Raw genomic sequence first — 23,710 nt, forward strand, 5'->3', positions numbered from 1 at the left:
CTGGGGTGAGGATGGGAAGAAAAAGTATTGCCAACCAGATCTTTTGAAAACACTTTTTGTGATGACATGAGAGACTTTGTGAAAAATCTGTGCAGATACTCACTACTTTGAGATGATAGATCAAAGCGCCTTGGCCAGTAGTTTCTCCAAGACAGGATTTCAAATGAAGTTTACTTCTTTTGAGGTTTGTTTGAAGGACCAAGGATCCAAGATTTGTACCCTTTTTTTGAGAGGATGTAATCTATTAAAGGAAGTTGTGCAATTTCTGTAAATTCAAGAAATTTTTTGTCTCTATCCATAGCTTCTCAAGTTGAAATACAACATTAAGGAATTTGGATAAAATGCTGAAAAAGTAGCAATGGAGTAAAACAGAATTAATTAGTATTTATTTAGCTATTACAGAAAGCTATTTAGAGCTATGTGTTATATCCACAGTAGTGTTCCTAATGTAATATTGACTTATTATGAATTCAGAAGTCTCTGGTGTAAATGTATGTTGTATAAGAGCATTTAAAGCTGACCTTACTTTTAAAAAGGTCTTTTTTTATGCATGCTCTAAGAAACTCATACTAAATTAATGAAAGTTTAATTTGCTGGGTGTTAGGGAGGAATACATTTAAGGGCAATGATGTTCTTAAACTGTTGCTACAAAAATGTGAATGCCTATGAAAAAAATGAAATAAATAAAGACAATTTCTCTATACTCTGAAAAAAAATTGTACCTGTGCCTCAAAAGGTATTAAGAGAAGAAGATGGAGACTAGATCAAACTTTAAAGAATTTTACGTTTTGATTAAAAGCTTAGAGGATTCCATATAAAAAAAATATACCAAATGTATTAATTCCAGTGGAGTTAGAAGTTTGAGATTGGTTTATATTCACAGTAATGCACTAGATCTACTAATAGAAAGATCAGATTTCTATTTATTAGAGTAAATTGTATTGCTGTTCTCTGACTTGACTTCCCACAAAACTGCTGTTATATGAATACCTGAAATTAGATCAGTGAAATGGTCTAATTCTATAGGTGTTTTGGCACTATCAAATCTGAAGAGTTTTTAAATTATTTAGGCACTTAGTTGGTTTCTAGTTCTTCTAATCCTCCTCCTAAAAATATAATACTATCCTGTATTAACAATTGCACTTCCTGGTAAATTTTTGGCTATAGAATAGTGATTTTTCTTTTTTTGTCAAATAATCTGGCAAATCCGAGTAAAATTATATACTCTTGTCCATCTCTTTTATGGAGCTGACAACATAAAAATAGTTTTGACTTCTCTACAGGTAAGTTGTCTGGCTTGTTTTCTTCAGATAATGTTCAGGTGAACAATTGTACTTGAGTTGAGACTTTTGCATCTGGTGATGTGGCTTTTTTTTTTCATTCTGAAAATTCACAAAGATCTGTGCTTAATTAAAGGATCTAGAGAAAAATTTAATATAGAGAGTCTTTAGAATGACATTAGCAGCGGCACTCTTTACTTAAATGTCATTTTGGAAATCTAGTACCTTCTTGAGTCACCCATTGCTCAGTCGGTAACATGAAGGCTGTGATTTCTTCAGGCTAAAACAGTCTTTATTTCTTGTGAAGAAGTAAAGAAGTTTTATACACTCTGGTTTTTCAAAACAAGAACTAATGCCTAAAGCAACCCTCCAAACCATAGGATCACAGACTTACGGAGTTAGTAAGATTGAAAGGCAACTTAATCTAGTTCTTGCCATTTTAATCACAGGGGTGACATGAAATTGCCACCACCAGGTTGTTTTGTTCCATTATAACTGAAAATAGCAACAGCTATGTCAAGATATTCCATGTAACACCAATAATTATACAAACTTTGAAACTGAAAAAACTTAAAATGGATGTTCACATGGAAGCATTTATCCAAATGAGAACTGGAAATGTATGAGAATTATAGTTTACAGTCTCACACATTGTGGGATATTTTCTGCTTTTACTTTTTAAAAGAGGACAAAGGACAAGAAACGTCAGTAGGTTGTGCAACAGAGGATGAGAGAGAGAGTATATAGGTTACACACCTTGCAAAGCAACACCGATGAATAAAATGTTAACTATCGTGAAATGTGCTAAAAATAAGGAACAGTGAAAAAAAATGAATCAACAGCTCTTATTACTCTTAGGATTGCTCGTTATCACCTCTTGGTAGTCGGATATAATCTGGCTGGTATGCCTCTGTATTGAGGGGTGTTAACCTTGCTGTTATTGAAGAATAGACACAGCTTCCTTCTAAGACAAAGTACATCAGAACAGACACCAGTGGAGAGGTATCATAGAATCATTAAGGCTGGAAAAACCTCCAAGTTCACCAAGTCCAGCGTTTGAATGAACAAAACGCCATCAACTAAACCACAGCACTAAATTCCACATTTAATTATTTCTTAAACTTTTCCAGGAGTTGACACTTCACAGCATCCCTGAGCAGCCTGTTCCAATGCTGAATCACCCTTCCCATGCAGAAATTCTCCCTGATGTGCAACATGAACATGCCCTGGGCACAGTTTGAGATTATGCCCTCTCATACTGTCACTATTTTCCTGGGAGAAGAGGCAAACCCCCAACTGACTACGCCCTCCTTTCAGGCAGTTTGAGAGTGATAAGGTCACCCATGAATCTCCTTTTCTCCAGGCCAAACAACCTCTCTTAACCCTTTTACCCACTCCATTCCCTGTCCCCAGGCATACTCCAACACCTTAGTGTCTCTGTTGTAGTGAGGGGCCCAGAACAGGATGCAGCACTCCAGGTGTGACCTCTCCAGTGCCAAGTACAGGGGCAACAGTCACTGCCCTGTTCCTGCTGCCACGGGCTAGGATGCCATTGTCCCTGGCCACCTGGGCACAGCTGGCTCATGCTCAGCTGCTGACCAGCAAACCCAGATCCTTTTCCCAGCAGGCAGTTTTCCAGTCACCCTTCTCCAAGCCTACAGACTTGCATCAAGTTGTTTTGACCAAAATGTAGAATTGCAAAAATTCTGATTTGTTGAACAACACACAACTGACCTCAGCCCCTCAATCCACCCAGTCCAGATCCCCTAGTAGATCCTTCCTACCCTTCAGAAGGTCAACACTCCCACCCAGCATGATATCATCTCCAAACTTACTGCAGATACACTCATACAAATCACAAATAAAGATACTAGACAGAGTTCTCCCCTCCCCTCCCCTCCCTCCCCTCCCCTCCCCTCCCCTCCCCTCCCCTCCCATCCCCTCCCCTCCCCTCCCCTCCCTCCCCTCCCCTCCCTCCCCTCCCCTCCCCTCCCCTCCCCTCCCCTCCCCTCCCCTCCCCTCCCTCCCCTCCCCTCCCCTCCCCTCCCCTCCCCTCCCCTCCCCTCCCCTTTTTTGTGAATTAATAGTCTTCAAGGGCTCTCTGTAATTACTTGACAAAACAGAAATCAGATGTATTTTTAAAGCTACTTATAAATATTTTCATATGAATAAGCTTGTGTGTTGGAAAGTCATAATATACTGTTCATAGGCTGTAAACTATAAAGATTGTTTACATATCAATTATTTAAAAGCTTTAAAAGCTCCTGTTAATTTATTTTCAGGTGGAACAGCATCTAGGCAGAAAGGATTTTTGGGATGCATTCGTTCATTACGGTTGAATGGAATGGCTCTTGATCTGGAAGAGAGAGCGAAGATAACACCAGGAGTTGAACCAGGCTGCCCTGGACATTGTAGCAGTTATGGTAACTTGTGCCACAATGGCGGAAAATGTAGAGAGAAATACAGTGGATTCTCCTGTGACTGCACTTTCTCAGCCTATGCTGGTCCATTCTGTAAAAAAGGCAAGCATGTCTTTTAGCTTTATCAGTTATTGACCACAGGACCATACAGTCCAGATCAAGATCTTCAAATCCCCTTAAAGATGTGTTGAAGTCTTGCAAAATAGGCACTTTACGTAATGTAGGTAAATATTCAGCTGAGTTTAGTCAATATCTGTAAGTTTTGCTAGGCACTTTTCTTTCAGAGATAACTTCAATATATACCATTTAAGCAAGAACACATTTCCCGAGAGAATCAGCCTCTTCATGTAACTATTTTGATTCTTTGATACTACAGTAAATCTAGGAACCATGTTTTTGTGGTAGAGCATTTGGATTTCTGTCTTTCAAATAGTAATCTCAAAACTAAGTCTGAGTTTCTAAAACAAATCAAGGAAGAAGAACTTAAATCTACTTTTTGCTGTAAGAAAGTAAGATTTTTGCATAAAGGACTGTGCACCCATTCTCCAAGTCTTTTTAAAGTAGCTCTTTGGTAAAGTTATCATAATGGTTGATGATCACATGTCTGAATTTCAAAAATTGAAGTTTATCTAGAAGTTTTGGTGTTTGCATATAATTCAAATTTGCAAAAATATCTTGCTTGCTCCATGTATTAAATGCATTCTGCGAAGTACTAAGCAGCTTACATGCCACAACTTCATGTTAATTAAAGAAGCCCTCTATAAGTGATTCATACATAAGAAGAGCATAAGTTAGTTTCTATTTTCCTTTTCTTTCTCCCACCTGGCCAGTCTCTTCTACCACATATGTGTTTCAGACCGAATCTAATCTAAATGTTAGGATTCAAATTGCTGCACCCGCTTCTTTGTAGGAGCACTGTATATACGAGACAGAATATATTGTGCTTGAGGACTAGAATAATCAATAGAAAATATCCTAGGAAAAAATGCACTTTTTCATGAAACAGTTATCTAAGAAACACATCTAAATGAGCTTTTGCCCCAGACCAGGTTGTGTTTTAAATTTCTCTGCAGTTCTAAATGCTAGTTTCATTTATATTTACTTTTAACTTTATCACAATACTCTAGAACACATTTTATTTTCTTCTGTGGTGCGGTAGAAGGAAAAAAAACACCAACCAAACAAAAAAAAAAAAAAAGCTGTCTAGTGTTATTTTGCATTATATTTAAATATTGAATTACTTTTTGTTTCAGAGATCTCTGCCTATTTTTGGACTGGCACTTCTGTGACGTACAACTTTCAAGAATACTACACATTAGCTAAAAATTCCAGTTCTCATGCTTCTTCTTTCTATGCTGACATGACACTGGCCAGGGAAGCAATTACATTTGCCTTTCGAACAACACGGACGCCAAGCTTACTGCTCCATGTCAGCTCCTTCTACAAGGAATACCTCTCAGTCATTCTCACCAGGAATGGTGAGTTTTCAGATTGGAAACTGAAAATTTCTGGGAACACTAAGGAACATCATAACTGTCAGCTTGGATTTTCTCAGATTTCCAGACCTGACTCAGGAACTACAAATCGTCCTGTTGTTTCTTTAGATGGTATCTTTGTATTTCAGCTGCATCAAGCAATTCTTTCCACATGAAAAGCATTCCTCCTACTGTACTTTCAACTTTCACTACTGTTTTTTAATTATGTTGTCAAAAACATTTATTTCTGAAAACCCTTTAGAAATGTTGGATTTTAAAGTTTGGAAATTAAAATTAAAATTTATCTGAGCTGTGTTCTACTCATGAGGCCTATTAATTGCCATCCTCAAAATAAATTATTAAATAAAATGCTTTTTAAAGTTCATTATCCATTTCCCAAATTAATTAGAGATAATTTCATTAAATTTATTTCATAAGCTACTTATATGCCTATGAAAATACATACATATATATATATATATATATATACATACCTGTAAAAATACATGTAACATGATTGATATTTCTGTTTAAGCTGAGCATTAATATTAGTCGGATCTTTCTTTTCCATTCTTTTATCTAGATCTAATTTTGGGTTTTTTTAAGTAAAAAACCCCCACAGGCTGAGTTAAATTTTCAGGTTTATCAAGGACTCTTTGCAGTCACTGTGATTCTGTGCTTAAGGAAGGTTCTCTGCTTTCCTAGACACATATTTGGATATAGAGTAGCTGTATTATCCTCCCCATCATGTGACATGGAACATGTGTTGCTCATGACTGTCCTGGATCTGACACAGGTCCCTATTTCTAGATCTAGGAGTTAGTACACTGCATTGAATTTAATTTTATAATGGTCGAGAGGTTTACAGGATTGGACAGGGAAAACGTTATTCAAGAATTATGAGTTATATTTGATAAATCACAATTATGAGACATACCAGACTGAGTTTTTCTCAGCTGAATTTAGAAATTAATTATAAAATTACAAAATTTCTGCCCAAATTTTAAGTCAATAATCAAAACTGAGTCATCTTATGACTAGTTTTGCCACTATGTGCTGCTTCTGACATTGCTATTACCCATTCTGTTGCCTTTAATTTCTCACTTACATCCATTTCTCATGGCAATGTCCTTAAACAAATCAAGCACTTGTTTTGCCCTTGCAGTACCCCTGTGAAGCATGTTAGATCATATATCGCTTATCATATATTGTTATAGTATATCGTATATCATAAAGTAGATGATCTATACTGCTTATAGTGTATGTACCAAACCTTTTCTCTCTTTATCCCTGCAGGAAGTTTACAGATCAGGTACAAGTTAGATAGTCATCAAGATCCTGATGTCTTCAGCATCAGTTCCAAAAGCATGGCTGATGGACAGCTACAGCATGTGAAGATTAATAGAGAGGACGAAACGCTTTTTGTAGAGGTAATTCTGTTAGTGGTGGGGGAAAAAGTAGGTTATCATAAAAAAGTAGACCAGAAAAATGCAGTAATACTTGCAACAAGGCAATTACCCCCAAATAAAATCTGCCTTAATATCTCAAGTAATCAAAGCAAAGTTAACACTCTCACGATGCACAGTCAAAATAAATGTCAGCCAATCTTTTTGATGTTAATTTTATCTATTTCAAAAGGCCAATATCACCTCCTAATTTTGTATGAAAATGCAATTAATTTTTTGATGGTTGAATTTTCAAAGTTTGGTAAATGTGTGTGACTGCTGTTGTTTGTTTCAGGTCTTGCATTTTCAGTTTTTTTAGTTAAATTATGCACTAAACTACAGTACAAATATATTACCACACAGATAATACTTTAAGTCTGTTTTAAAATTTTTCTTTGGTCTCTTTTACAAAGAGACCATCAAAGCAATGTGGCTATTAAGGAAGATATTTTTTGTTATTTTTGTTGAAATTTCATAATAAAATAGAAACATTTATTTTGCTAATGGTTGACACTAACATGCAAAAAGTTTTTTTTTTTTTAAATTCAAAATACCTGCATGTTATAATTTAGTATTTTGAGCATAGAACTTGGTTAAGGGTACTTGGCTTGAAGTTGAGACACAGAATATTTACAATATAATATTTGATCTTTATGAAGTTAAATGCTGAGTGTCTTTTTAAAATGAAAAGAGACTTTTTCATATTCTTAAAGGTTTGCTATTTTTTATTCATCTTAGAGGTAAAAAGAATCAGCCAAATCACTAAGATACATAAAGGCTTATTAGCTGGGATGCTTAAGAATATCAGTTATAATCAGTGATCTAAGGAAGCTAATTATCCATTTCCTGATGAGTTTTTATGCTATAAATAACAAATGCTTCCCTCTGACCTTCTTATTTTTAGCCTTGATCTCACTTGCTTTTTTGAAAATATTGACTATTATTTCTTCTGTTATTCTACTTTGCTCCTCACTCTATCATTCTATAGATTAACCAGAATGAAAGAATGAAGTTTATTCTGTCTTCAGGCACAGAATTCAATGCAATCAAGTCTCTCACACTTGGGAAGATTTTAGGTAAGTGGAACACCACAACATTTTCTAAAACTGCAGGGTTTTCTAAAATATGGATCAAATGTCATCATGCGGCATAAAAAAAAAACCAACACAAATGTCACTGAAAGACATTTGTTGTTGTGGATTTACTTAGACACAGAGTCACAATCAAGGTAGAAACTTCAGTCTTGTGGAAATACAGATATAATCACAAATAAGTGCTTCCTGAAAAAATGATCAAGTGGATTCCATTAAAAATAATTGTACACTTCTCTCTCATTTTGCAATCAAGCATTAAGAAACACCACTTTGTTTTCTATTCTTGAGAAAAAAACAAATCAAATTGAAGTCATACACAAAGATGATATAATACTATTAATCACGTATCGTACTTGAAAAACTTCCTGTGATTAGATTTTGATGTGAACAGTGAAGAATACGGTAATATAAGTCAAATCTTTGTTGGAGATTCTTTGTCTAGTGATGATTCTTCAAAATATGTCTGTGTCTCTTAATTAATGATCAAAATGAAATTTACCAATCTACAATCACCATTTCTTAAAAGAAAATAGCAATAGCCTGGACTGAAATTCTCAAGACCTTTTTATTTTTGTACCTTTCACTTTAGCAAAGTTAGAGGAAGATTTGGTGTTGTTGCAAATTTAAAGGGTATTTCTCTTTCCTCTAAAGTGATTGCATAGAATCATAGAAAGTTTGGATTTAAAAGGATGTAAAAGGTCATCTAGTTCCAACACCCCTGCTGTGTTCCAGTACAGCTTCATCCAGACCAGGTCATTCAAAGCTTCATCCACTAGCCTTGAACACTTCCTATGAGGATATGTACTGCTATCCTGGGCAGTCTGTTCCAGTGTCTCTCACCCACACAGCACAGAATTTCTTCCTTATTTCCAGCTTAAATCTACAACTGTTCAATTTAAAGCTATTCCTTTTTGTCCTATTACTACATACACATGTAAAATGTCCCTCTTCAGCTTTCTTGTAGCCTCCTTTAGGAGGCTGTAAGGCTGCTATAAAATCACCTTGGAGACTTCTCTTCTCCAGGCTTGAACATCCCTCAGTTCTTCTTTATAGAAGAGCTGCTCCAGTTCTTTGATCATCTTCACAGTCCTTTTTGGTATTGTCCACAAGGGTCCCAGGATGAGGGAAGAGAGGAGAAAGTTGACTCCATGTATCAGAAAGCTTGATTTATTATTTTATGATATATAATATATTAAAACTATACTAAAAGAATAGAAGAAAGGATTTCATCAGAAGGCTAAGCTAAGAATAGAAAAAGGAATGAATAACAAAGGTTTGTCTCTGACCGAAACAATCTGGACAGGTGATCTGTGATTGGCCCTTAATTAGAAACAACCAGATGAGACCAATCACAGATTCCCCCTGTTACATTCCACAACAGCAGATAAGAATTGTTTACAGTTTGTTCCTGAGGCCTCTCAGCTTCTCAGGAGGGAAAAATCCTAAGGAAAGGATTTTTCATAAAACATGTCGGTGACAGTCCTTCTCTATACTTGCTCTAACAAGTCCATGTGTTTCCTGTCTGGGACCCCAGAGCTGGATGCAGGGTTCCAGTAGGGGTCTCAGCAAAGCAGACAAGAGGCACAGAGTCACTTCCCTTGCCCTGCTGGCCGGATGCTTTGGATGCAGCCCAGAATTATAGAATGGCCTGGATTGGAAGGGACCTTAAAGATCACCTTAAAGATAACAAGCAGGAACACCTTCCAATAGACCAGGTTTCTCAGAGCTGCATCCAGCCTGGCCCTGAACAGTCCCAGAATACCAATGGCTTTTGGGTTGCAAGTGCACATTTCTGGCGCTTGTTGTGCTTCTTGTCCACCAACACCCCCAAGCCCTTCTCCTCAAGGATGCTCTCAATCCATTCACCCCCAACCCCAGTCTGTATTGATACTGGGGGTTGCACAGATATGAGTGCATAACTTTGCACTTGCCATTCTTGTTTTTGATGAGATTCACTTGGTCCCAGTCCTCAAACCTGTCAATGTCCCTCTGGGTGGCATTCCATCTCTCAGGTGTGTCATCTGAACAGTTCAGTTTAGTGTCATCCACAGAGTTGCTTCAGATGCTCTCAGTCCTACTTTTGGTGTCATTAAAGATGTTGAATAGAAATAGTGTTGGCCCAGAGGAGCACCACCTGTCACCAATCCCTGTTTAGACATTGAGCTGTTGCATGCAAATATTTCAATAAGGAGATCCAGTTAATTCTTTATCTGTAAAAGAGGTGGTTTTCAATTATGAGAGTGTTATCTAGTAAAGGTAGAATAATAATTTAAAATATATAATAAAATTCATACAGTGATAGTTATTTTTATGAGAACAATTACCAAATGCTAAATAGCTTAAAATGTATTAAAAAAATTCAGAAACCGCGTTTATAGACCATAAAAAAATCTTATTTATTGCTTAGTTGTCTTTAAGAGACTCTCATTGTAGCTGATTTGTTTTCTTACTGGAAGAAAACCCTTTCTAACATAAAGAGAAATATATACATTTGAAATGTAGATTTTATATATAAATCTCACACTCCAAAAGAGAACTGATGTGTAGATATGCACACAAAATGAAAAAGAGAATGATCACTTACGCATAACTTTAAAGCAGTATTAGCTGAAATATAAACTACTACAAGAAAATTGTTACAAATATTTCTAAACTTTACCATACGATGATAAAATTGAATCAGGAATGTATAATATTTTGAAGAGTAGTAGTTTATTGCAGTCACACTCACATAAGGTTAATACCACAGTGACCATTACAGAATGAAAGCTTCTTCTATCTTTGTTATAAAATATCATATCAAAACTGCTTACTTAAAAATGTGTTTGATTAAATCTATGAAAATGTAAATTTGTAGATAAATAATGTATTGGTCTTTTGACCAAGACCAATATTGTCTCTTCCAGTTACAAAAATTCAGAGGTGGGACTTTCTTCAGTTAAATGATGGCTTTGCAATGACGTGGCAGTGCAAAGCACAGAGTTATAATGACTTGGGGGCATTCAGCCCAATTTGTCTCAGAATCTGTACTGAAAAAAACATTTCTCCCTGTTTCAAAGGAGTTACTCTTTCTCTTAGAAATCTGATTGCTTTAGGTTTTGATTCCTGTGGAGTCCTGTCTAGAGACTGAAGAAGACTTCACAAAGGCAGAGGAAAAAAGTAGTGAGTGTTTATTGCAGTGAAGAGGTCCAAACATAAGGAGTTAACAAAATATGAGATCATGTATTTCTTATACATGAAAGTGTTGTTCAGGCAAACCACACAAGGAAGCCTTTTTTTTTTTTTAAAGAAGCATCTTCAGTTGGAGAAGTACTTTTCTGAGCTCTTCTGCATTTGAACATGACAGTTTTTTGTTCAAACAAAACTTGTGCAGAATCTCCTGTTCTAGCCAGATCCCTGTGAGTCTATGGGACCTGAGGGGATTCAAGCAGTAATACTGAAAAACCTGGCTGGTTTTTGAATTATGGAATCTTTTCAAGTTCCAGTTGGATGGGAAGCTCACTGATGCTGTCCCAGGTTTCAGTAAGGGTATATAAGACTGACCCAGGGAGCTATAGGCCCATCAGTATCCCTTCAGTGCCTGGTATAATTATGGAGAAGATTATTGTAGAAGGCTTTGAAAAACAGCTGAAAGACAATGCAGTCATTAGTCATAGCCAGTACAGGTCCATGAGAGGAAAGTCCTGGTTATCAAACCAAATTTCCATTTATGACAACATAAACGTCCATTGTTGATCAAGGGAAGCCAGTTGACATAATCCTTTACAGTAAATGTTTTGAAGCTCTCACAGGATCCTTCTGGACAAAATGTGCAGCCCACAGCTGGATAGACACATCATGGGGTGTGTGAGCAGCCAGCGAACAGGTCAGGCACAAAGGGTTACTGTGAATGGGGATGTCAGTGACATTCTGACATCAGACTGTCACTGGTGGGGATCCACAGGGCTCCATCCTCAGCCCTCTGCTCTTTAACATCTTCATAAATGACCTGGATGCAGGACTTGAAGGTACAATAATTTTGACAATGATACTAAATTAAAAGGAACTATTGACTCCTGCAGAGTCAATAGTTCCTTTTAAGAGAGGCCCTGCAGAGAGACAACAGTAAATTAGAGGGCTGGGCAGTTGCCAACTGCATGAAGTTTAACAAAGACAGGTTCCAGAGTCTGTAGCTGGATGTAAGGACATAATGGGAAATGAGATGTTGGAAACCAGCACTGCACAAAGGGACCTATGTGTCCTGGTCAATGACATGTTGAACATGGGTCAGCAGTGCCCTGGCAGCCAGGAGGGCCAACCCTGTCCTGGGGTGCACCAGGTGCAGCATGGCCATCTGGGCAAGGGAGGGGTTTGCACTGGGACGGCCTCCCCTTTGAGGTGTGCAGTTTTGGGTGATGTAATATAAGACGTAAAGCTATTAGAAGACACAGTTCTTGTCTTAAAATGTTCTGATAGGAGCTATATGTCTGCTGACTTTCTACTTGACTACTTCATAAAGACAATGGTTGAAGCAGAGTTAAAGAGAGTTGTTGAGTGTGTTTTGCTTTTTGAGGTTTTTTTTTGTTGGTGGTTTTCTTTTTAAAGACAATGTAGGTAGAGTTATTCTGTCTGTGATAAAGTTGGGTACTCTTAGTAAATGAATTGCTAAAAAGATACTTAGTATCTTGGATTTGAAAGAGAAGTGTCTTCTAAGGAAGGCAAGAGCCTCCCTTGCAATGGAAAATGTAAATCCCCTCACTCCAACTTATTCTAATCTTGAAACGAAGGGGCTCTCAGGCAGAGAGATGAGGGCAGGAGTAGCATTTCTTTCCTGGCTGTATGACCCAGCACACAAACCCGCAGGGCCGGGCGCTGACCCCAGACCGAGCCCGGAGCCCAGGCCCCGCCTTCTCGGCCGCGGGCCCTTTCCCTCTGCTGCAGTTCCGGGCACGGCCAGCGGGGGCGCTGCTGGCTCCCGGGGGGCGGGGCAGGCGCCGTGACTCCCCCGCGGCTGCAGGGGGCGCTGTGGCGGGAAGGGATGGCGGAGAGGCTTCGCCTTACAAACCCTGGCACAGCCGGTCCCGCTGTCCCAGCAGGACTCTGAGGAGCACCAAGGCGGGATGGCAGGAGTCTCGGCAGGCACGGGGTGCAGGGCTGCAGTGCAGCAAAAACTCAGAGCAGTGCCGAAGAAGCTGTGAGGGTGGGGCAGCGGCGGTCTGGCTCCCAGCATGGAGGGGAGAGGCGAGCTCAGGATCCCGGGCAGCCGAGCAGTCGGAGATGGGTCCCTCTTTTAGTGAGGTGGGTGATAATAAGGTCTCAGTGCAGTGCCTGCTCTAACGAGCAGAGGCTCGCCCATGGCAGAAGAAGTGGCTCCGGGCTGGGCTCTGGCGGCATCAGCTGTGAATTCTCTTCCCCAAGCAGCTTCCCCAGCCCCATCCCTTACCTGCCCAATTCCTGTGGTATCTCCACCCCTCAGAGAGAAATTCCCAGACAAGAGAAGTGAAACCAGATGCTTGCCTCCCCTGAGCTTGGCCACTTCTTTTGTTTTTCTTAAGTACCCCGTCATTAATGTGTTCTAGCTACTTATGGAAAAAAATTGTGTAAGTAAAAGGTAACAACAGGAAATAAACCTAGCCCCCAACACTAAAGGATGCATAACTTCAGTTTCCTGTAACATACAATAAACAACCTGTGAGTGTTTTTGAATGCCACTTTCTGTTAGTTTAATTTTACTTTTGGAGGAAAGTGGATGATGGTGTCTTCCCTAAGCCCATTCACTTTTATTATCAAGATTGCCCAATCCAATATAAAGCCTTACTTTTTCCAGCAATATTTTCTAGTTAAGGAGTCAAGTGAAATCAAAGGATTCATTTCTTTCCTTTCCTGTTATACATATATGTAGTTTGGTAAAGGATTTGTGTCGGAACTAAAAAATAATAGAAAACCACTCTCTTCTTGAGGTTTTCAATCTGACTCATATTTAGAGATATATATTTTTATCACAGGGGTTTGTGAAAATGTTTTCTTGCCACTTCAGTGTTAATCTTTTTTTTTAAATATCCCATCCTAGCAGATGCTTCAGTGCATAGCAGCAGATATTGAAAAAAAACTGCAAAGAAAACAGAAGCAGTTAAACAGCCAACATCTTATGTAATCCATCAGTGTAGGTCAGCAGACTTTTGTCTGACACCCTTCTATCTAGTCCATCGTCACTGCAAAAAGCAGAGATTAGTTGAAGAAAATTTTACTCTGCTATTTTGCAACATTCCACCTGAACAAATGATCCCATTTTTCAGTATTAACCTAAATTTTATTGCATAGTGCACGGTAAAACTTAAAGTTATTCTGATAGTTATTGTAAAGGTCACAAGTTCATTTGTGGGTTCCATGACATGCTAGAAGTGAAAATTATTGAGATGAAATTCCCTTTTTATTTGCAAATTTACTTCCGTTATGAGTTCTCATTTTATAACTAGTACATCCAGAGTTTTTGCTTAAATTAGAACTGTCAGAGTAAATAAACTGTTTGTTTTCTGCATCAAAAGTGGTGCCTTAGTAAGCATTACCAGTGAATTAACAGAGAGTTCTAACACGCAGAGTACTTTTCTTATGCGTTTAGAAAAGAAACTCAAGAGAAAAAGTGAGGAGGTATCTTCTTTCTCTTTTTTTCCTCCCCCTTTGTGGTATCAACAATGGTGTCATGTTTTGAAATGTATAGTTAATTGGAACACTATTCATTTTTTAAAATTTCATAGAAAATATCTTGATGGATTTCTAGGATTGGGCGATCTCAGATCTTCAGGGTTTTTGCTTTGACAGACTTGATGGTGCCGAAATGGAGTAGATGCATGAGTCTATAGAATGGACACGTTCCAAAAATGTTTATTTATGAGAAGAAATCCAATAAAATGAATTTTTCTGGAATTCATTCTTCAATCTTATATTTTTGCAGAATGAAAAATTGTTGCATTTTGATTTAAATACTTTATTTACAATAAAACTTTTTGCTTTGGAACTTGCTCTGAGAATTTAAAAGCATTTCCCTCAGCCGATAAGCAACTGTCATCTGTCCAAAAGGAAGGGGGAGGTGTGAATGCATCTGACTGTCTTTTCATTAAAGTCAGACAAGAAAGAGATTCAGTGAATCTACATATGTTGCTGCAACTCAAATATACTCAGCAGAACACAGGTTAATTATTCATTTATTCTTCTGACACTTTATTTTGTACATTTGCACTATGATTAAATGTGTTCTGTTCTTTTTGATTAACAGAAAACAGTGATGTAGATGAGGAGACTATGAAGGCAAACTCTCAAGGGTTTGTTGGCTGTCTATCTTCGGTGCAGTTCAACCACATTGCTCCTTTGAAGGCTGCTCTGCACCACAGCAGCTCAGCCCCTGTCATTGTAAAAGGGCGTTTCACTGAATCCAACTGTGGTACTTTAACTGCAGCTGACTCAACATCAAGTGAAACAACCCATTCATTTGCAGGTAGCATATGGTTATCACTTGTTCTGATCTCTGAAGCAAAATCCAAATAGAATACTCATGACCTGAATCAGAACTGACTTTTATTTTTCCATGCCGGTTAACATCTCGGGAGTAGTTTGTAAATAATTCTCTTTTATATGTACTTACTTCCTTTTCTCTAGCCTTTCTCTTTTCATCTGAATGTTTACATTTTTCTTTTATCTCTGCAAAGTGTCATCTACATTGATGTTCTGTGCATGCGTACTGACCCATACTACTGCCACTGTACCATATTGTAAATGAACTGTGACTGTGAGAATTTATTTTAAAAAAGTCTTCTATTTGTCTGTCATTTTCTTTTTTTTTTTTTTTTTTCTGCTGCAGATCACTCTGGACCAATAGATGAGGGAAAGCCCTTAGCTAATGCAATCAGAAGTGACTCTGCAATTATTGGAGGTAATAGGGACTGTAAAAAAATCCACAGGAACTTTTCTTTCTAACTGTGAATCTGTCAGTGATTAAGTGAAGTCAGTTTAGTTTTGTGTGCGTACAGAAACAAGTAAAAGCTCTTCATTTTACTACAGTTGGTAGACAGATAGAAGTCAAGCATTATTTTAAAATACAATTGATCACGCTCTTCTTATTACATAAATTTATGCTGTGTTGCCATATATTGAAACATTCTGATGAAAAACAGGGTGGTAAGGACAGCATTTCAGCCTGCATAAAAATGGTGTCTATGACTTTAAAAAGTGCTTGAATTTCTTGTGAAAAAAGCGTATATTTAAGAAAGAATCATTATTTCTTCTTGACTTTGGTAAAAAATAATCTTTTGCTACAAAGTCATGTTTAAAATCTTCTTTAAGAAATCTGGACAAGAAAGACTTCTTGAGAGTATGAGGTGTCACTGCTTAAATCAATCCTCTGACAGTCTGAGGAAATTTCATCTTGGTTTCCTGTTTGGAAGGCAATGTATTCTTGAAAAGAATCACTTGTGTTGATTTACAGCTTAAAATGCAAGTTAAAATATTAATAATAAAAATAATTACTGTTGGTTTGAAATAAAATCTCTTTTTCATTTTCTTCCCATTTCTTTTGGACATTTTTATCAGGCTAAAATAGAACTACAAATGACCGTTCATAATTTTTTTTCAAAATACTTTTTTTTTTTTTTAATCAGAGTAATAGAGGAAGAGCCATGTAGAATTGAGTTACTTCTGAAGTGAACATGGTGATAGTCCCTTTATTTTTTATGCCTTTCAGAATAGAGCATAAAGATTATGATAGATGTGTGTTCTTAAAGTACAGGACTGATATAGGAACCTGTTGTACAGGTTCCATCACTATGCCTTTCTGGATGATTGTCCATCTCATATGAATCCTATATGAAGGATCCATCTCATATGGATACCCACATGAAATCTACCAGTTCTGTCTCTTTAACAAAAATGAGAATTACTCAAGTGAGCATCAATAGTGGCAGTTTGGGGCTGGGGACCCGCATCAGAAACTGAACTAATTTTACCAGTATTGAAGTATGTGTATGTCTCTGTCAGTTCAAATTTTCTTTCAAGGCATAGTATCTTCTCCTGTTACAATCATCCTCTGTAAGAATTTCTAGGAGTATTTCTTCTTTTTGGAGCAGCTGAGTAAATAAAACTTGAATATGATGTTTTGGCAATATAATTATGTTTTGAATTGCATAGATACTTTGATAGAAAGGGCAGTGGGATGAAAAGGTCAGCCCTCTGTCTTTTAAATTCTGAAACTATTTACTTTCTAACAGTTTTTAAAGCCTCATAGACAAAGGAAGTAGTGGAATTTGGCAGAACAAAACTGTCCAGGCTTTTCATTTAAGTTAAAATCGTTTAAGGCTATGAATGGTTGAGATAGGATAAGAACCTCTAGTCACTTTTGTCTTCCATTTATACAGGGATACCTGCTATGGTCACTCCATGCAAAAGCACACTGCATGACCAGCAATCTTTAAGAGAGTAGTACCAAAGATACTAAAAGGAGATTATTAAGCCTAGAAGTTTCCCTGCTTCTAAACTGATACTTTTGTATCACTTTGGTGATTTTGTACACACCAAATGAAAATTGTACCATTGATTTCAAGGAAAGCAAGAATTTAAAAATATGATTTCTGAGTTTTTACATGTCTAGCCTTGTCAAAACTTCCTTTACTGTTTCAAAAAATTAATATTTTTTAAATAAGTATCTGAACATTAAGATCACTGTGTACTAGATAACTTCGTGTGGGTGGGGATTTTTAAGTGTGCTAACAACAAAGCATTTTTTAAACTTCAAGCTATAATAGGTACAATCCTTTTAAGATAATAATAACAATACAATTTTTTGCTATTAAAAACATTTAGGAATTTGGCACTCATAATTTTTCTACTGCCTATGTTTGTTTAAAAATCAAAACAAAGCAAACTGTACAACATTAAGTAAAATTTAAAGTTAAGCACCCTTAAATGAATATAACTAACGTATCATTTCAGCTACTTTAAACAAAACAAGTTTATAGAAAAGTCCTTAAAGAGAGCACCTACTGTGACTGAAATAAAATAATGACTGGTCTAGTTAATCTAAATAAAAACAAGGTTTACTTAGATTGCAAAGTCCATCTCAGAGAAGGATCTACTGTGTGAAAACCCTTATATTCCTACAATGCTGCTCATAGTAGAGATCAAGAAAATTGGCATGTACTGAATTTTGGATGCTCTATTTTTATCTACAGTGCTAAGGGACTAGGTATTTTTATTTTTCTTGCAGTGGTGACCAAGTTTTGCAAGAGACTGTCTGCTGAGGCACTGAGGCACTGCATTACAACTGTTTCCCAGACTGCTTAGTGTTCTCTCCATCCCAACAGCCTAGTCCTATTTTCTGCCTCTTTGACAAACATGATCCATTTCCCTTCTGTTTCACATCTCCTCAAATTCCTCTCCTGCCCATCTTCTGACTCATGAAGCTAAAGTCCTAAGACCATTATGACAGGATAAATGAGGATGAGAGGAGATGGGCTGGCAGTCTGTAAGGTCTTGCTTATCTCTGTGCGAAGTATCTCACCTTACTGTTCCATATCTGCAGTGGCTTGAGTTCCCAAACCAGCGGAGATTTAGGGCCTGATAGTGAAGGAGAAGAAGAAACCTTCTTACTGAAAATTAGGCCCCTAGTGATTTTCCATAATTTCTGAAATCAGTAATTTCAGAAATTATAATGATCTGTGGATTTTGTATTACTATTAATAGGGTGCAAAATTTCAAAGCAATCACCATGAAGCTCATACTAGAGTGCTCTTTCTGATTTGAAAGCAGCTATGTCTTGTCATTTCTCAGGCTTTCCTGTAAGCCCTTCCATTATGTGATGTAGTCATTTCTTCGTCATCCTGCTCTCTGGCTTATGTGTTTTTATTTGTTGGTACTTTCTCATTACTTTTTTCTCTTTTCTTCTTGTAGGTGTGATAGCAGTTGTCATATTCATCCTGCTTTGCATCACGGCCATAGCCATACGCATTTATAAAAAAAAAGGCATATACTCAAAAAATGAGGCAAAAGGATCTGAAAACGAAGACAGTGCTGAATCTGCTTTGAAAAGTGAGCTCAGCATGCAAAACACAGCCAATGAAAATCAAAAGGAATACTTCTTCTGATTGTCATTAATGATTTAATCTAATATAATGATGTGACTGTCTGACTTTCTTGCTAAGCCAGGGGGCTCTCACTGGGCAGAAAATGTTCTTGCACACTACTCTAAATGCAATGGATTTGAGATTTACTATACTTGATATGTTCAGTCTCAGTGATTGCTGTAGCGGGCCTCTTTAAATTACATGCATTTCTTAGCTATTATACCGTAAATGCATTTTATGTAACAGTGAATTAGATATTGTAACCAATTTCATTGTTGGTAGTTTCCGACTGTTCTAATGTGACCTTCTACAAATGAAGTTTAATGTACACACTGAATATGATTTCTGAATGGGAAAATTGTTATGAATTTATTCCTATCCTTTTATTTAAAATTTGATTGATGATTTTTTGTTCAAGGTGAAAGGTAGATTCTAATACTTTGTGTTACTAAAGAAATTCTGCTGTGCTGCATTATGGTGATCCATCTTACTTCCTCAAACTGAAAATGCCTTTTGAGCTGGTGTCAGCATCTGCTTGTGAGCCATGGCATTTGATGTCCAGAACAAACTGTATTTTTTTCCCCTGGGATATGCCTGATATCTTCATTATCCCTTCCTTTTGTCAGGCTTAGCAGAACTGAAGAGTGTACAGTGGGTTGAAATATTTTAATATCTCTTTTGCAGTAGATTTTCACTTACAGTCAGGTGATGGCACCAAGAGACTCATGCACATTTTAGGCAATTTGAATAAAACTGGGGGAAAAAGGCAAGACCTTTGCTTGAAAATATCAAGTAAAAGACTAACAGTAGTTAATTTATCAAGAGTGAAAACACCAGAAGATGGTCACGGTTACTGTTCCTGGAAATTAGTGATGATGCTTCTGTCAAGAAGTAATGCTCAGTGCACTGTTTGGGATGGATTCTCTGAAACTCTTGTATCTATGATTTGCTCCAGACCTCAAGACTAATTTTTTTCAGTGTTATATGAATTATACAGTGTCTGCCACATGAACACTTTCATTCTGTTCTCTTCATAGTACCTACAATGCCTCTGTGAGAAAAGGTCTGACTCACTACTCAAAATTTAAAAAATGCTTGCTATGCTGACAGAGTAAATTAAAGCTATTTATATTGTACAAACAAATTGTTAGATATGAAGGCTACGTTTAAGTTGTCTAAAAAGAAGATTGTAAGGTCACTTTAGACACCATAGGGTATCTGAAATACCCATGTGGCCTGATGTGAATGTCATGGATTCCACAGAAGGTATGTGTCTTTTGGTAGGAGGCATTATAAATGGCATTAGATGAGAGTATTTAGGTAACTGACCCACACAAAGCATTTTTCAGTTTTCCCCAGTCAGATGACTGGATGTCTGGAGCTTGGATCTGAGAAAGCAAACAGGATTTCTGTGACCTTGTAGACTTGAGTTTGAAATTTAAATATCTTCCAGAATTTAGTTTTATCTACTCCCATTGAAAGCTATGAGAACAGTCATTGCTTTTCTATTCAAAGAATCAAAGTTAGACCCTAGATTGTGCCATTTAGAAAATGTTTATCATAGATGCCCAACAATATTATAAAGACATGGAAAACTGACATGGTATGCCAAAACCCTTAACATGTAAATTTCTTTACATAGATGGTAATTGTAAATATAAATGTCCAGCAGATGTTTTCGTTTAAAACTTAGTTTGTTCTATCAGTCTTTACTTTCTTTTTCCAGAATTCTACCATTGCTTTCTCCTTCCTTCTGTACAGATTTTACTTAATTTTTAGGAAAAAATTATTTCCTTTTTTGGGGTGCCTGAATGCTTTACAATCATAAATTGTTCAGATTTACATGTAGTGCTTTCTTGTTTTCATTTTTGCAATTTGGTTTTCATCTCTGATAGATTAATCAGGCTGAGGACCTAGAATGAAGAACTATGAGTTTGATACAGTTGTGAATTTGATACAGTTGGCTTCATGGTAAGAGGTCACCTTTAGGAAGGCCAGAGTACCGGACTATTCTCAATAAACGATGAAAATATCCTGTTTGTGGATGGCGAGTGGTGGAGGTGAAAGCCTCACATGAGCCATGACAAGAAGACTTTGAATTATTAAGTTTACTGCTTTGAACCTTCTCACCTACTTACTTTGAAGTAAAAATTACGACTCCTTTTTGAGGCTGTGACCTAAATTGCATTACATTCAAGAGGAGCCCTCCCACGGACTTCTCTGCAACCAGAGAAGTTCAGGAGGTTTTCCTGAAGTTCAGGAGGTTTTCCCTTTCCACTATAGACATATAGGAATCCACCTCTTAGTGCCACTTGTATCAACAGAATCACCTGCAGGGGTGTGTCCCAGTCAACTCCATTTTTTATCATTGTGGGATGTAGTAACAATGTGGGACAAAACCTACAAGATGATGATTATAGTACACCAAAGCAGATATTTTGTTTGAATGATAAAAGACAGGTTGTCTTCTATCTTAACTCTCATATGACAGTTGCACATGTAAACTTAATAAAGCCTAAATTTTACCCACAGCAAGACAAGTTGGAAGAATGTAAACCTAACTTTTCAATCACTTGCTCTTGGTTTTATTGCCTTGTAAAGTTTTATTGTGTGTCTTCATGGAGAGAAAGTTCTCTTATTTTGTTTTTGCTCGGAATGAATACTTTCTTTCCCTATTCCTCAGAATTTTTAAAAGGAACAGGAATGGGAAAGCTTAGTAAAATCCCTATTTCACGGACTAGATAAAAAGGCAGAGGAGGATAAAAATGCTATTTTTATGACATTATTTCATTCAATGACTTCTTTTAAGGCATTTTATTTTGTGAGGGATTCTAAGAGGGAAAAGATACATGGATTTTGTTGAATGAACATCTGTAGATTTGTAGAATAAAGAAATTACGTCTCCCTGAAGATGCAAATGCCCATTTTCATCCGTAGGAACAGTGATCATATGTTTGTCACCTTAATCTAAAATATACATGTTTGAAATCAATGAAGCAGCATTTTTCATTACTTGCTGCATTTCTATGGGGATAAAAAAATGGTGGCACCGAAGTGCGCTAAAATGTCATGGAACATTGTGCTGTCCCTTTTTGATTCTCTATTCCATTGTGTGATTTTCACCTCACTGTTAATAAAGACTTTTTAAAATAAAGTGAGGATAATATTTTTTAAAAGAATTTGTATTAAAAGTTTAAAACTGACAACAATATACTGATTTTTTTTTCAACAGTAAATATATGTAGAAGTGCACATGCTATATTGGTGAGTGTGGTTATTTATAGATACTTTGGAGCACTAATGTGACAAATTTGCTATCCATTGACACATTTTCCATGGCAAATACATTTTTCTTAAGTACATTAGAAAATAAATACCGGCATGTATGCTAGTACATTTTTAAAGCTTTGTGTGGGCTCTAGCTATAAAGAGCTTATAATTATTTATGTACTCAACATTTAGCATATAAATATGATTTATTAAGGTTTTGGGAAAACATTTTCCAATACATTCAGTGTTGTGTAAATGAAGAATATGTGATAAAACAAGTGCACAACTTAACATGAAATGTAGTCACAGTCAAAATATATTTACAATATTGTGATTCATGGCAGTGATGTACAAGGAAAATGGCATGTAAAAGACAAAATTTCTTTAAGGAAGGATCTGCATAAATTCAGAACATGCAACTATTGCAACTTAGCAGAGAATTGATAAGAAGCTATAATTTTGAAATAAAATTAGTTACTTTTAGAATCAATTGTAGTTTACACTCAAGGCAGAGATATAGCTGCATAAGCCGTGTGATGCTACAGGAAAAGAATGTTCTTAGTAACAGAAAACTAATTCCAAAGTCAGAAAACCTAATTCTGAAAAAGTTTGTGCCCTAGTCTTTGAGTGCAGTGCATATTCTCTGGAGTAGATATGCAGAAACGTGACATAATTTTTTGCAGGTTGAGCACCTAATTCTGCAGCCGAAAGTACGGTAATCCCTTAGTGCTCCTGAACATTTAATGAGATTGTGCATTATCAAAAAGGAAGAGAAGTAAAAAATCTTTTGGAAACTAGTGCTGACTGAAAAGATACATGTGTACATGTATGTAAGTAGTTTCAGTGTTGGTTTTTTTTCAGTGCACAAAACATGCTTGAAAGAATACAGTACAGAAAGGATGTACCCTATAAGTTTCCTCTATATAGAACCTTCTCCAGGGGCCTTTTGGCAGTGCTGGTAAGAGAAAGGTTTAATGAGTTTGCGTACGGAATTCTGAAGCTACTAATTTGAGAAACAGAAACAAAACCAAAAAGGTGTTCATAGACTGTGAATTGATAAGAAGTCATGCTCATCTTCTTGAAAGACTGTCTGAAAAGTAATTTTGGAGCTGGCACTCAAAATTTTTGAGCTGGCACAAAAATTTTTAAAAACTGGCACTGTTCTTTGGATACATTCCCCAAACCTCTTAATCTTCCCGTTTCTTAGAACGGAATCAGACATCACAATGTCATTGCATAGAGACTGATGCCCTTATATCAAACACTGACATAAAATCTCACTTAAATTTTTATGAATTTCTGACGCATGATGAAATGTTGATGTTTGTAACATTTTGTATAAATAGCATTGAATAAATCATTCTTAAAACCCTTATTAAAGAGAATGGTAAATCCACGGTAAAAATCAACTTCAGCCTGTGAGGAAATGTGTGTGTACAAACATGCACACACAAATTCATGTAAATGGGCTATGAAGTCAGTGCTAAGATTCTTTAAATTTTATAATTTTCTTTGTATTATGTCAAATATTGAAGAAGTGTTCAGAGTTCAGAACCATCCTCCCCACACTCCCTATGCTTGGAAATATTCAAACTATTTCAAGAAATAGTTGAGATTTTCAGAGATTTTTCAAGGAGGC

At 36.7% G+C, this 23,710-nt stretch overlaps 1 protein-coding gene across 1 annotated transcript in view; it reads left to right on the forward strand.

Moving 5' to 3' along the window:
• The window catches only part of CNTNAP4 (contactin associated protein family member 4), a 200,511-nt gene extending 178,496 nt beyond the window's left edge, over nt 1-22,015 (forward strand). Inside the window, exons 18-24 of the mRNA XM_009098299.4 lie at nt 3,563-3,802; nt 4,954-5,178; nt 6,472-6,605; nt 7,609-7,696; nt 14,967-15,185; nt 15,549-15,620; nt 18,629-22,015. Of these exons, the coding sequence (XP_009096547.3) occupies nt 3,563-3,802; nt 4,954-5,178; nt 6,472-6,605; nt 7,609-7,696; nt 14,967-15,185; nt 15,549-15,620; nt 18,629-18,822 (1,172 nt within the window). The 3' untranslated portion in view covers nt 18,823-22,015. The remainder of the gene's footprint in view (nt 1-3,562; nt 3,803-4,953; nt 5,179-6,471; nt 6,606-7,608; nt 7,697-14,966; nt 15,186-15,548; nt 15,621-18,628) is intronic.
• The last annotated feature ends 1,695 nt before the right edge of the window (nt 22,016-23,710 follow it).

The sequence above is a fragment of the Serinus canaria genome, chromosome Z (genome assembly GCF_022539315.1).
Source record: "Serinus canaria isolate serCan28SL12 chromosome Z, serCan2020, whole genome shotgun sequence".
NCBI lineage: Eukaryota > Metazoa > Chordata > Aves > Passeriformes > Fringillidae > Serinus > Serinus canaria.